This window comes from Lissotriton vulgaris, chromosome 8, assembly GCF_964263255.1.
Source record: "Lissotriton vulgaris chromosome 8, aLisVul1.2, whole genome shotgun sequence".
Lineage (NCBI taxonomy): Eukaryota > Metazoa > Chordata > Amphibia > Caudata > Salamandridae > Lissotriton > Lissotriton vulgaris.
The window spans coordinates 636,234,501-636,249,294 of NC_141696.1; the positions used below are offsets into that span (position 1 = coordinate 636,234,501).

Here is a 14,794-nt window from a genome sequence, read left to right on the forward strand (position 1 = left end):
GACAACGGGATGAGCAACAAAAAGCAGAAGGGCCCCACGCAGATCGTGGAGATGCTGGGAGGCTGAACTTCGGTGCTGGAGCTGCTCAGGGTCGGGGCTTCTCGGACCCCAAAGCACTCACCAGAGGATCCCTCGGCGGTCCTGCTGGTTTAGAAGTCGTGCAGGTTCTGATGATGGCCGGTCCCTCGAGGTCTCGTCGCACCCACGGATCTCAGCTGAGCTGACGATGTGGGTAGAGGTCAGAGGTGCCAGGGAAGCCGGTTCTCGTCGAGCTGGGCAGTCTGATTCCTGAGGAAGGACGTGCAGCAAACCGCAGAGTTCTTAGATGGTGCCTGCGGATGCAGGGTGACTACTCCTTAGTCACAAGGGAGAAATCTTAAGAAGAAGTCGAGAGTTCCTTTCGTAGAAAGTAGTTTCTTGATTCAAAGATGATCTAATTTGGAAGGGTCCCCGCTCCTGCCTTTATCCTAAAGAAAGGGGTGGGTACGTGACTAGGTCCTGCCATAGGGGTGGGACCAGAAAGGGGGGTGATTACACCCCTCTCCCATGCCGGACTTTCCCCAGGTCAGGGGCTGGGGTGCCCCTGGAACTGGTTCTAGCCGGCAGATGCGTAGTGAGCACCGGGGTGCCACTCCGCAGTCACCTTCCTGTAAAGCCCTGCCTACCCAGGATACACAAAACCCTGTCTGGGATGGTGCGAGCACCGCCCCGGACAGGAAACCCTTTGTCCAAGCTCTCCTTGCTGGAAGGACTCCCAGCAGCAGGAGGTCAGACTCGTGTCTGTGGTGGCAGCATCCATTTTGTGGAGCTGAGGCTTCAGTTAACTTTAACCGGGGTTCACAGTTACGTACATGGCGTGTCCCTCTAGAAGGGTGGAATGCTAACCCCGTCGCCAGCATTGGTGAGGGGTCAGTATCCCGATTCGTATGACACCTTACTCGACATGTTTTGATAACGCGATACCGAAGTTAGCGATATGGTACGCGTTATCATGGAACAGCCATTGGGTCTTGGTTCCGCAAGCTGCAACCGGGCTCGGCTCATGCCAGAGCGCCAATTCACACGATTCCACGCACTCTGCCTTCAGGATTGTCAAGGCCTGCCATTGGAGTGACTGATAGGAATCCGGGTGTCCATTTTAGGGTTAGATATAGGTATACTATATCTAAAGCAAAGGGTGATTACACCACCTTGCCCCAGCTGTCGTGCAGCCAGTTGTGTCAGATTTAGATGGCCATCCAGGGGTGGCATAATACATGCTTCAGCCCCTGGTAGGCCCTGGGTACACCTAGGCCCTTAGTTACAGGGTCTGACAAGGTGGCCCAGTTCCAATTGGGTAATGCACCTAAGGTACACATGTCAATTTAGCGAGAGAACAGCTAGGCTGTGGGTCTGATTGGCAGGCCCACAGCCGGAGAAAGTCGTAAACCAGTGAAACAAAAGCAAAAAATCTGGGTGATCATAGGATTGCAGACCCTACTCTCCTACACCTACGGTGTCGCCGTCGGCCTACTTCCCCTTCCCGGGTCCGTCGGCTACTCCGGCCCAGCTGCAGGACTTTGTCAGTCATGGCCCTCCTCTTAGTTCTGTCTGGTCCTGTTGGTGTGCCTTCGGGCTCGCAAGCCCGACTGGGGGTCCTCGCTCTTCACTGTTGGTGGCTCCGGCATTGCTTTCGGCTCAGGCTTCTGCGCTGCAGGACCCCCAAGGATCCAGGCCTGGATCACGGTTGATGCCTGTTGACCTTGTTACACAGACGTGGACCCCGCCGGCACCACCTCAGACGTCACCAGTGGCACCGGACGATGCCACTAGTCAAGCTTTCCTGGCTGAAGCCGGCTGATAGCCAGAAACCGGTCCTAGGATGCTTGATTCCAGTCCAGGAAAGACATGGCTTGGCAGTTCGGGCTGGACTGTTCCCATGAGGCACAGGGTCAAGACTGATTTGCATATGGCCATGTCTGAACTGGGGTGGCTTGGTGAGCAAAATAACGATGAAATAAACCCAGATCTGTGACTGGGGGTGAATGTTTTGCCATTGTGCAACATTCCGTCCATTATCTTGTGTGTTTTACCAGACGATGCCGCCCACGGTTTCAGCCCCGACATAGACACGGAGCCGCAACGGCGTCAATCTGCGCCGATTCCAACGCCAATGGGGCCTTTCTACCCCTATGTCCAGCCTCCATATTTTCAGCCTATACATCAGCCTGAGGAAGAAGGGGAGGACTGGAAGGGGTCTGAGGACCCTCTCACAGCTCAGTGTGAGTAAGACCTGGACTGGGAAGAGGAACTTGGGGATGCCAGCGGTCTTGACACCTCTCCTGACCTTGGCATGCTTACTCCTACCGTGACTACGGAGGAGGGTGCAAGTTATGCAGTGGTGTTGTGTAGGGGGGCCGAGGCCCTCCAACTCCCTACCATGGCCATCTCAAAGAAACAGGTTAGTGTTAGATTCCTTACCTTAGAATATCCCCAGGCGTCAGACTGGATCCGGAAAGTTTTGCGTAGCAGTACCCCTGAGCGTGGGTAGGCGTCGTATGCGGCTCCGCGTCAGTCGCCGTCGGCGCCGGGATGACGTCGCCGGAGTACTTAGATGGTGTCCTCGCGTGCTTATGTCAGTTCTTCTTTTTTCCGCGCCAACAAGCGCAGATCCGGAAAAAGTAGTACTCCTTAATCACTTTTTGACTAACTTTTAAGATCTTTTTGATCCTGTTTCGAGTCATAAGACTATCGATGCCGGTAGGGATGCCCGGGTTCAAGCCTTGTGCCGATTGCAACCGACTGATGTTGGTTACCGACCCCCATAGCCGGTGCCTGTATTGCCTTGGGGCCGACCATGATGACAAGTCGTGCCCTGACTGCCGGGCCTTGACGTCGAAGGCTAGGCGGAAGCGGTCCCGTAAGCGCCTTGAACTCCGGCAGTCGGCCCCGCGCCGTTCATGGTTCATGGTCCAGGCCAAGGAGGAGGTCGAAGGACCGGTCGCGGGCTACAGTCATCGCAGCTCGACGAGTCAACACCATTCGTCGGGCTCCAAGTCCTCAGATAAGAGGTACAAGAAGTTGAAGAGACAACATCGCTCTTCCGACTCCTCTCGCGCGATGCGGCCGGGGGTTCGGGCGACACCGCCCACGTGGCTCCACCGGAACCGCAGGCGCCGCTGCCAGCTCCATACCTACCTGTCCCTGGGCTGAACGCGACGCCGGAGTAGATTGATGCCTTCCTCATGGCCATGAGGTCGCTCTGTCGGGTCATGCTATGGTGCCTTCAGGCCCCGCGGCCCCGACTGGGAGCCCAAGCGGGCCGGGTGCTTCGGCCCCTGCGCCATCGACGACTCCGGTCCCGACGCCGCAGGGCCCCACCGGATCCTGGTCGACGCTGGTCGACCTTACGACCCCTCAGACGGCGCCGATCCCCAGGGTGTCGCCCCAGACACCGTCCCCGGACGAATTCGTCTACGGTCCCTCCCTCGGTCCGGATCCGACGTCGGACTGGCTTCGCTCGACGCCGCATTCGACGCCGAGAGAAGAGCAGTTCTTCTATGATCCGGCCCCATTCTTTGAACCTGACTATCAGGAGATGGGAGGGGTCTGAGGACCCTCTGGCACGAGAGTGCCAGTCGTTTCAGGACTGGGCAGTGGATCTAGGGGAGGCCAGTGGTTTGGACACTTCGACCGACACTGGCCTTGTCTCCCCTCCTACCGTGGCTACGGAGGAGGGGGCTGCTTACAGCGTGGTGCTGACAAGGGCGGCCAAGACCTTTGGTCTTGAGCTCCCCGTCGTGGCTGTGAGGACTAACCTCCTCACAGAGGTCCTTAAACCGCAGGCAAGCTCTTCGGAGCCTCTACTGCCGTTTAATGGGGCCCTTACTGATGTTCTGTTGGGCACTTGGTCCAGGCCCGCTACAGGTCCTCTGTATATCGGAACGTGGCCTGGCGCCTCCGCCCGGCCCCGGGCAACCCTAGCTTCCTGTCCACCCACCACACCCCCGAGAGCCTGGGTATCCAGGCCTCTTAACTCCCAGACCGCATTCCCGACTGCACCACCTGATCGGGAATCCAAAAGGTATGAGCAGTTCGGTAAGAAGCTGTTCTCCTCACTTAGTTTAGGGTTGCGGTCGGTCAACACTGCTTGCCTTTTGGGCCGTTATACCCACTCTCTGTGGGTCGCGGACGTGCTGCCAGCTTGCCCGTAGGAGGCCCAGGTCAAGCTCGCTCAAGCACTTGCGGAAAGGCGGGATGCAGCACGGTATTCTATCCGATGTGGGCTGGATACCACGGACTCGCTGGGCAGGGCGATTTCCACGACAGTGGTGGTTCGCCGCCACGCCTGGCCGAGGTCCATCAACTTTTCGGCTGATGTCCAGAATTCCCTCATGGACTTTCCGTTTCATGGCCGTCACCTCTTTGGCGACAAGGCAGACAGTGCGCTTGACTTTCAAAGACTCCAGGGCTACAGCCAAGTCCTTTTCACGTCCTGCCAGCCACGGGCTGCAGACTAACATCCAGCGCAGCAGCAGACGTGGTAAGTGCCGTGGCATTGCCAGGGGACAGCGGCGCAGCCAGTCCACATCCACCCCCGCAGCATCCGCCTCAAAGCCTTCCCAGTCCGAACTTGCACGCCCATTCAACGCCAGTGGGGGGCAGGGTTCGCCATCACCTCCGCCACTGGCGCTCCATCACATCGGACAGGTGGGTGCTGCAAATCGTCCGAAGGGGCTACTCCCTCCCCTTCGAGGCGACCCCTCCAGCCATACACAGCAGTACCACCGCGTGTCGGGGGATCACTTGCAACTTCTGCAAGAGGAAGTTGCGGCCCTCTTGGCCAAGGGGGCTATCAAGCGCGTTCCTGGGCCAGAAGTTGGATGTGGTTGTTACTCCCACCACTTTCTGGTTTCCAAGAAAGGCAAAGGGGGCCTACGCCCTATCTTGGACCTGCGGAATGTCAACGGCTTCCTCCGGAAGAAGTTGTTCAAGATGCTGACATTGGCTCAGGTCTTAGCTGCCCTAGACCAAGAAGACTGGATGGTAGCGTTGGACTTGCATGATGCATATTTTCACATCCCCGACCTGCCTGCCCACCGGCGTTACCTGCGGTTCACAGTAGGCCTCAAGCACTTTCAGTTTACCGTGCTCCCCTTCGGCCTTACCAGCACCCCTTGGGTGTTCACAAAAGTGATGGCGGTGGTTGCAGCCCATCTGCGCAGATTAGGGGTATCAGTCTTCCCCTGTCCCGATGACTGTTTGTTGAAGGCGGGCTGGCCCCAGACAGCCGTCGGCCACCTCTAGACAACGGCCGACCTCTTGCACCTGCTGGGGTTCTCCATCAATGTGCCGAAGTCACACCTGTGTCCCTCTCAGAAGCTCCTCATCATCGGAGCGGTACTCGACTCCATATTCAGGCTCTGATTCCGATCATTTGGCCTTCATCCCGAGTCTCGGTCAAGTAGACGCTGCGGCTCCTGGGGGCTGATGGCCTACTGCATCCTTCTGGTGCATCACGCCTGGTGGCGGATGCGGGCTCTGCAGTGGGAGCTGAAGTTTCAGTGGGTCCAGCATCAGGGCAACCTGTCCGACCACGTCCTGATCTCGGGGGGCACTGCGAGACAGTTGCAGTGGTGGCTCACGGACCGCGATTGGGTCAGCGGCAGAACCCTCTCCCTACCCCAACAGGAGCACGTAGTTGTGACGGGCGTGTCCCTCCTGGGCTGGGGGGGCCACATGGGAGAGGCGAAGATCAGAGGTCTCCGGCGGAGTCCAGGCTTCATATCAACCTTCTGGAGCTGCGGGCGATCCGACTTGCACTGAAGGCATTCCTTCCCTCTGTCCGGGGAAGTATAGTGCAGGTGTTCAGACAACAACACCACCGCCATGTGGTACTGCAACAAACAGGGCGGGTGGGGTCGTGGACCCTTTGGCAGGAGGCTCTGCGCCTCTGGCAATGGCTGGAACGTCATGGCGTCACCCTGGTGGTTCAACACCTGGCAGGTTCCCTGAACGCCAGGGCGTCTGAACTCAGCCGCCGGTGCATGATGGATCGCGAATGGAGTCTGAACTCGGACGTGGCGCAAGGCCTCTTTCAGCGATGGGGAGAGCCTTGATTAGATCTATTCGCCACCGAAGAGAACGCACAATGTCATCAGTTCTGCGCGTTGGCATTTCTAAGGCGACACTCGCTCGGAGACGCTTTTCGTTGCGAGTGGAGCTGCGTCTATTGTACGCCTTTCTGCCTATACCACCTCTGCCCAGAGTGCTGAAGAAGATCAGGCGCGACCGGGCCCAAGTCATCCTTGTGGCTCCGGACTGGGCACGAAGATACTGGTATCCCGAGCTACTTAGCATGTCAGTCGATCCCCCGATTCGTCTGCCTCTTCAGGAGGACCTTCTGTCGCAACACCAGGGGACGGTCCTCCACCCGAACCTGTCCAGTCACCACCTCCATGCGTGGAGATTGGGCGGCGACAGTTGAGGCCATTTGACTTGCCTCCTGAAGTCGGTGAAGTCATTCTGGCAGCTAGGCGTCCCTCCACAAAATCAGTATACGCCTGCAGGTGGAACAAATTTGGGGCATATTGCACAGCAAAGGCCGTGGATCACCTTTCTGCCCCCTTTCAGAGATTCTCCTCTTTCGCTTGCCCAGCAGGGCTCTGCTCTGGCACTGTCAAAGGCTACCTCTCTGCCATTTCAGCCTTCTTAAGGCTTCCTGATCAGCCTTCTCTGTTCAAGTCCCCAGTTGTAAATAGATTCTTGAAGGGCATCACTCACATGTTTCCTCCTGTTCCTTTTGTGATGCTTCAGTGGGACTTGAACATTGTTCTGACTTATTTGATTGCGCTCCTTTCGAGCTACTTCACAATTGCCCTCTTCGTCTTCTCACTCTTTAGACTGTCTTCCTGGTTGCCATCACCTCTGCCAGGAGAGTGAGTGAGCTTCATGCTCTTGCTTCCAAACCTCCTTTCCTTTCTGTCCTTCCGGACAAAGTTGTCTTGAGAACGCCTCCCTCTTTCCTGCCCAAGGTAGTCACAGCCTTCCACATTGGGCAATCCATCACCTTTCCCACCTTCTTTCCGCCTCCGCATCCCTTGAAAGAGGAAGAGAGGCTCCACCGTCTGGACCCAAAACGTGTGCTCTTATTCTATCTGGATTGCACAAGCCAGTTCCGGGTGGACGACCAGCTCTTTGTTGGTTACGTGGGCGCTAAGAAGGGTCGGGCGGTGCACAAACTGACCATCTCTCGGTGAGTCGTGTTGTGCATCAAGGTATGCTACTCTTTGGCTAAAAAGGAGCCATGTGTTGGGTTGAGGGCCCATTCCACTCTGGCCACAGCAGCTACTACTGCCCTGGTTCGGGGAGTCCCCTTGCAGGACATCTGTCAGGCAACTGCGTGGGCCTCGCTGCACACGTTCGCTAGACACTACTGCCTGGACAGCCAAGTCCGGAGAGATGGCTTTTTCGGACGTTCTGTTCTCCAGGACTTTCTGGTGTGATCATTGGTTCGCAGGCCCACCACCGGGGTTGGTATTGCTTGGGTATCTATTCTAAGGTAAGAAATCTAGCACTAACCTGTTTCTTTCAGATGCACAAGTTACTTACCTTCTGTAACAATATATCTAAAAGAAACAGTAGTTAGTGTTAGATTCCTTACTGCCCCACCCATCCTCCTCGTTCTGCGAACCGATATCTAGGGTTAAGGTACATCTTTTTGAGGGCCCTAGTTTTATGGCAGCAGTGTCTGTTTTTATCATGGCTCTGCGTTCCTGGCGCGGAAAAGCTGTGTATAAGAACTGACATCAGCGCGAGAGGGCGGCGTCTAAGTACTCCGGCGACGTCATCCCGGCGCCAATGACACCAACAACGGACGCGGAGCCGCAGACGACTCCTACCGACGCACAGGGGTACTGCTACGCAAAACTTTCCGGATCCAGTCTGACGCCTGGGAATATTCTAAGGTAAGGAATCTAACACTAACTACTGTTTCTTACAGGTATATCGTTACCGAAGGTAAGTAACTTGTGCGTCAGGGCTAACCTCCTGTCAGAAGTACCTCAGCCGGCTGCTACCTCTGCGGAGCCACTGCTGCTTTTCAATGAGGCATGGCCCATCGCTTGGCCCCGGGCGACCAATTTTCCTCTCCCAACACCCCACCCCTGAGAGCTTGGTAGTCCAAGCCTCAACGTCCCAGAGCGCATTCGCTACCCGAACCCCGGACAGGGAATTCAAGAGACTTGAACAATTTGGGAAGAAGATTTTTTCTGCTGCCAATTCATGGCTGCTGTCTGTGAGCACTGCATGCCTCTTGGGCCGCTACTCCCACTCTGTGTCCGATACGATGGCGCAAGTGCTGCCTCCGTGTCCGGAAGAGGCGCGGACAGTGCTCTCGAAGGCTATTGCTGAGGGGAGAGATGCAGCCAAGTTCACAATATGATGCGGCCTTGACACCGCCAACTCGTTGGGCAGATCGATTTCCACGATGGTGGCGCTCCGCCGTCACGCCTGGCTGAGGACTTCTGGCTTCTCGGGGGATGTCCAGATCACCCTGATGGACATGCCCTTTGATGGCATTAGCCTTTTTGTCAACAAGGCAGATAGCGCGTGGAGCGTTTTAAGGACTCACGGACCACGGCCAAGTCCTTGGGCCTATCGGCCACTCACCCTCCTCCGCCTTCTGCTTTTCGCTCCTTTTGTGGCAATGGAAGGGGCGCCCTAGCACGTTTGCTTCAGAGCCACAGGCTGCAGCAGTCTCAGAGCGGCCGCAGATGTAAGAACCGCAAAGGTGGTACTGGGAGCCAGCGGGCGGGTCAGTCCACTTCCACCCCGGCCATTACTGCCCCAAAACTTTCCTATTCCGGTCTTTCAGAACCATCAAACGCCAGTGGGGGGCGGGATTCAGGTGGGTTTTAGACCTAGTCCGGAGGGGCTACTTCCTCCCCTCCCCTTCGAGACTACCCCTCTAGCCATGCCACCCCAGTACCACTGCATGTCGGGGGATCACTTGGAACTGCTACAACAGGAAGTCGCTGCCCTCTTGGCCAAGGGGGCCATCGAGCGCGTTCCTGCGCCAGAGTCAGACGTGGATGTTATTCCCACTACTTTCTGGTGCCCAAGAAGGACAAGTGCGTGCGTCCTATCTTGGACCTCAGGGACGTCAATCGCTGCCTCGGGAAGGAGACGTTCAAGATGCTCACTTTGGCTCAGGTCGGGTCTGCTCTCGACCCTGGAGACCGGATGATAACATTGGACTTGCAGGATGCATATTTCCACATTACCGTCCTGCCGGCGTTACCTGCGGTTCACAGTAGGCCACGAGCACTTTCAGTTTACCGTGCTCCCCTTTGGCCTCATCAGCCTCCCTCTGGTGTTCACGTCACGTTCAAGTGATGGTGGTGGTCGCAGCTCATCAGGGGTTCCAGTCTTCCCCTATCTTGACAACTGACTGTTGAAGGCGGGCTCGCCCAAGGCAGTCGGTTCCCACCTCCAGACTACTGCCAACCTCCAGCATTTGCTGGGGTTCTCCATCAATGTGCCTAAGCCGCACCTGATTCCTTCGCAGAAGCTCCTCTTCATCGGAGTGGTTCTGGACACAACAAAGTTTCGGGCCTATCCTCCCAAACGGTGAGTCCAGGATATTCGGGCTATGATTCTTATCTTTTGGCCTCTATCCTTGGTTTCGGTCAGGATGACCCTGAGGCTGTTGGACCTCATGGCCTCCTGCATCCTCATGGTCACTCATGCCAAATGGCATATGCGGGTTCTGCTGTGGGACCTGAAGTTCCAGTGGGCGCAGCATCAGTGGAACCTGTTAGGTTACGTCCAGATCTCAGAGGCCACTGCACTGCAGCTGCAGTGGTGGATCATGAACCGACACTGGGTCCCGGGCTAATCCCTCTACCTTCCCCAACCAGAGCACACAGTGGTGACGGACTCGTCCCTCCTGGGTTTGGGGGGCCACATGGTAGAGGCGGAGATGAGAGGCCTCAGGTCTCCAGCGGAGTCCAAGCTCCATATCAATCTTCAGGCGATCCAACTTTCACTGAAGGCATTCCTTCCCTCTGTCAAAGGGAAAGTGGGGCAGGTGTTCCAGTCCACACCACCGCCATGTGGTACTGCAACAAACAGTGCGGAGTGCGGTCGTAGACCCTATGTCAGGAGGTTCTGCGCCTCTGGATATGGCTGGAACAGCAGGGCAATTCCCTGGTGGGTAAACAACTGGCAGGTTCACTGAACGCCAGGGTGAACAAACCAGCCGTAGGTGCATGATGGATCACGAATGACGTCTTCACTCGGACGTGGCGCAAGGTCTCTTTCAACAGTGGGGAGAGCCTTGGTTAGATCTATTCGCCACCGAAGAGAAAGTGCAATGTCAGCAGTTCTGCACATTGAAATTTCCATGGCGGCAGTCGCTAGGCGACGCTTTTTGTCACAAGTGGAGTTGCGGTCTGTTGTACGCCTTTCCGCCTATACCTCTTCTACCCAGCGTGCTGAAGATCTGGCGTAACTAGGCCCAAGTCATTCTTGTGGCTTCAGACTGGGCTCAAAGAGTATAGTATCCCGAGCTACTCAGTATGGCCATCAATCCCTCTGATCCAACTGCCTCTAAGGGAGGATGTTCTGTTGCAGGGGACGGTCCTCCACCTGAACCTGTCCAGCCTCCACTTCTTTGCGTGGAGATTGAGCGGCGGCAGTTGATGCCTTTCGACTTGCCTCCTAAAGTCTGTGATGTCATTCTGGCAGCCAGGCGTCCCTCCACTAGGTTGGTATACGCCTGCAGGTGGAACAAATTTGAGGCATGGTGCACAGCAAAGGCTGTGGATCTCCTTTCTGCCCCTCTTTCAGAATTTCATTAGTAGTGATAGATTCTTTACCGCCCCACCCATCCTCCCCGTTCTGCGAACTGATTTCTAGGGTTAAGGTCATCCCTTTGAGGGCCCTAGTTTCAAGGCACCAGTGGTCAGTATCTAGCATGGCGCTGCGTTTTCTGGCATGGAAAGACATGTACAGAACTAACGTCGGCGTGCGAGGGCTGCGTAAGTAGCTGCCGCAAAGTCATCTCTGTGACCACGACACCAACAATGGATCCGGAGCCGTGCAACGCCACCTTCCGACGCGCAGGGGTACTGCTGATGAAAACTTTCCGAATCCAGTCTGACGCCTCGGGGTAATTCTAAGGTAATAAATCTATCACTAGTAATGTTTCTTACAGATATATTGTTACCGAAGGTAAGTAACTTGTTCATTAGGGTGAAGTCTTATCTGATCTCCTTCTGCTAGTTTATGCTTTTATCTATTCCTTTTTGTAGGACGGTTCAACCCTGAGTGCCAGTCAGAGAGCATATGCTTTAGAACAACTACAAAAGCAAGACAATCTTCAGATTGACACAAAGTACTATCTGTCTCAACAAATTCACCCAGTGGTAGCTCGAATCTGCGAGCCAATAGATGGAATTGACTCTGCTCTTATTGCAGCATGGTTGGGTAAGTGTGCCTTGGTTTATTTTGTATTTATTTATTTTACTGGAGTTTTATATAGCGCAAACTTGACCCGAAGGTATCAGGTATCCGAGTTCTTTACATGAGCACCAGTTGCATTACACAAGGACACATTGATTTTTGTTAGGCACAGAGAGCTTAAGTGATTTGCCCAGAATCACAGGATGTTGAGCATTGTTGCAGAGACTCGAACCCTGTTCCCCAGATTTGAGGTTGACCGCCCTAGCGTGAGGCCACATCCTCTCCCCTATTGTAAAGTGTATTTGCACTTTGTGCCAGCTGTAGCTTAGGAGAAATATCTGGGGAAGTGTAAAAGTTCTGATTAAAACATTTTTGTATTGCAAATCTTTATTAACTTCTCACAGAATACAAAATGCCATACAAAGGACTGCAATAGTTCATAATATTCTCAGGCAACAATTCAAGAAAAGGACTATAATAAGAGATAAAAAAAATGACCGATCTGATATAGATTTCTAGCCACAGATTACTTACTTGAGAATATTCCCTGACGTCCAATGGGATCAGAAAGATTATCGAGCAGTAATCCTTCGTGCTGGTAGGTGGCGTAGTTCTGTTCAGCGGCAACCATAATGGAAGTGGCGTCCACAGTGTACATGTAGGCGCCACCTTTGCGCACCAACGTCAGTAATTTCCTTACCTGGATTGAGCTACCCCTCCGTGATTTATTTATTTATTTATTGTCTTGTTTTTTTGACTTTTTATCTACGTTTTTTCTGAGATTTTTCTCCTGATGTTTAGATGTCACTCAAGAAACAGCCTGGTTTCAAACCATTTGGGGCCTGTCACAGGCAAATATCGGTGCTGGTCCTGCGGACTTCATGGGTTTTGTGGTGCCTGGAGCTGGGATACGACTCCAAGGCATGTGAGGTCTGCCGCTCCATGCACTAAGGAAGCGATCCTTCAAGCTCCTTGATGTCGGTCGACTCTGTGACGCTCGAAGGGCATCAGGGAAGTTCCACAAACACAAGAAGTCGAAGTCCAACTGTATTTCGACTTCCCCATGTCGGTCGTAATCCAATGAGACATGGGAATGTTGGCACTCAAGGCCACAAGTGTCTGCTAGGTCTGATCCTGGGTCCACTCCGCACTTCCCTGATTTTTCCAGAGCTGAAGCTACCCCCACCTAGCTGAAGGAATTTTATGAGGCCATGGCCCTCATTTTTAGTCAGTCCGGCCCATGTGGAGCACACAGGACTGGGTGTGATCCCACCTGGAACCACACCATCAGGTTTGCTCTCTACGATAGTTGGGACCAAAGAACCTCCAGTTTGATCCAGAGAAGACTGACAGCTTGATATGCGTCAAATCCAGTGCTGATGCCCCTGGAGCTGCCAATGCCAACCCCATCGTCCTACCCGTCTCGGAGCTGGATGGGGGCCAACCAAGGACATTCCCCCCGGCACCAATGCCCCCTCCCCAATGCGGAACCAGAGGAAGAAATTTGAGAATGTTCTATGGACCCTTATGAAGAGGACACAGTTGAGGACAATTGGTATGAGGTGCACCCTCATTGGCCCTAGGGCAGCCGGTTCAGTTTCGACGACTGGTGCCCTGTTGTTTGCAATGGCGAATTTCATGTTTTCAAAGACACTGCAGGTTTAGGGACGAAGGTCTTCTGGGTGTGACCACCATTTCAAGAGAGAGGTTGGGGGTCGGTTAGGCACCGTCCGTTTGGCCACCCAAAGCCGTAGGACGTCGGGTGCAGGGGTGCCTTTTGGGGTCTGATATTCTTGCCGGCTCCGGTCTCGGTTGGGGGGACCTTCCGGATTTAGGCTGCAGGCATCGGCTGGAGGTTCGAGGCAGGTCAGGGGTCGCCGGATGTCTGGTTTGGCTTGCCAGGGGGACCTCTTCGTGGTGTTTGCCCACCTCCTGTACTTGGGCCGTGGACGGCGACTGCAGAGTGGTGCGGATTCTGGTCTCTGGCCGGAGCCAGAGGTTGCAAATGAACAAATCTGGTGTTCACTGGAGACAGTCTTTGTGGTTGAAGGCATCCAATTCCTCTGGGTTTTCTGAGGTTGCTGGCTGCAGGACACCCAGGAATTTTGCAGAAGGTTTGAGGTGGAGACAGGCTGGTAGTGCTGGGACCAAGTCAGTGGGCGTCTTTCTCTTGTTAGCTTCAGCCTACGGCTGTTCGGTCCTTTTTCTTCTTTTCTTGTTGCAGGTTCTGGTCTGCTTTCTTGGTTCAGGGCTGCCCCCTAAATACTGTATTTAGGGGGGGGTTTAGCTGTCTCTAGGTCAGTAGCCTATAGGCTACTGACCTTAGGGTAACTACACCCTTGGAGTGCTCTCCCCACGTCGGGTAGTGAGCACAATCCCTAATCCTGATTGGGGAGTGCCTGCCATCTGCAAGATGGCGGGCACTGAAGAGTGGGCTTCACTTCGCCTCCCTCACCTGAGTGGTGGAGTTGGCAGAGGTGGGGACACCTTCTGGGCTGGCTTGTTTTCCCCACCTGTCTTCCTGCCGAAAAGGAGGGGAGACAGGAAGTGGGCCTGCTCCTGATAGCTGGAAAGACTGGGGGTTCACATTAAAAAGACTGCCAGGCTTTTGAAGCTCCCCTGCCACAGATGGCTCTTCCTGGTCTGGGGGAGGTGTGAACTACTCTGCCCAGGAAAGGCTTTGTTTCTGGCATCTGATAGAGACTGCTAGCCGCAGATTCCTTAACGTAGATTCCTTAACGTAGAATTATCCCCAGGCATGAGACTGGATCCGGATTTTTTTTTATTTTGCCACAGCGTCTCTGCGAGCTGGGGGATGGCACCACGTGACTCCGCCCTGACGTCCTCGTACGTGGCGTCAGCGAGGTCACATAAGTCCCACCCCAGTGCGCTGACATTAGTTTACTTCTTTTACGCGTGCAATGCGGATCCGGATTGTATGTCTTGACCTGTTTTAGGCCTTCTTTTAACGCCTTGCGCTGAGAACAGTGTGCGAATGCCATTGGGTTTCAAGATGTGTACTTCTTGTACGCATCAGATGTCGGCGATGGACCCTCACTCTATTTGCATGTGGTGTGTGGGCGAGCACCATGATTCAACGGACTGCAAAGCTTGTCAGCATCTTAAGCCGAAGTCCCAGCGAGAGCGCTGGGTGAAATTGCTTTCGGCCCGCTTGTCCAATCTGAAAGAGACACGTTAGTGATAGATTCCTTACCTTAGAATATCCCCAGGCGTCAGACTGGATCTTGGAAACTTTTGCGTAGCAATACCACTGCACGTCGGTAGGCGTCGTTCGCGTCCGTAGTCGGCGTCGTTAGCGCCGGAAGGACGTCGCCGGAGTACTTAGACG

General features: G+C 54.7%; 1 protein-coding gene across 1 annotated transcript in view; it reads left to right on the forward strand.

The window, feature by feature from the left end:
* The window catches only part of POLA1 (DNA polymerase alpha 1, catalytic subunit), a 2,033,948-nt gene that overhangs the window by 1,483,758 nt on the left and 535,396 nt on the right, over positions 1-14,794 (forward strand). The window contains exon 32 of the mRNA XM_086934515.1: positions 11,295-11,469. Within this exon, the coding sequence (XP_086790641.1) occupies positions 11,295-11,469 (175 nt within the window). The remainder of the gene's footprint in view (positions 1-11,294; positions 11,470-14,794) is intronic.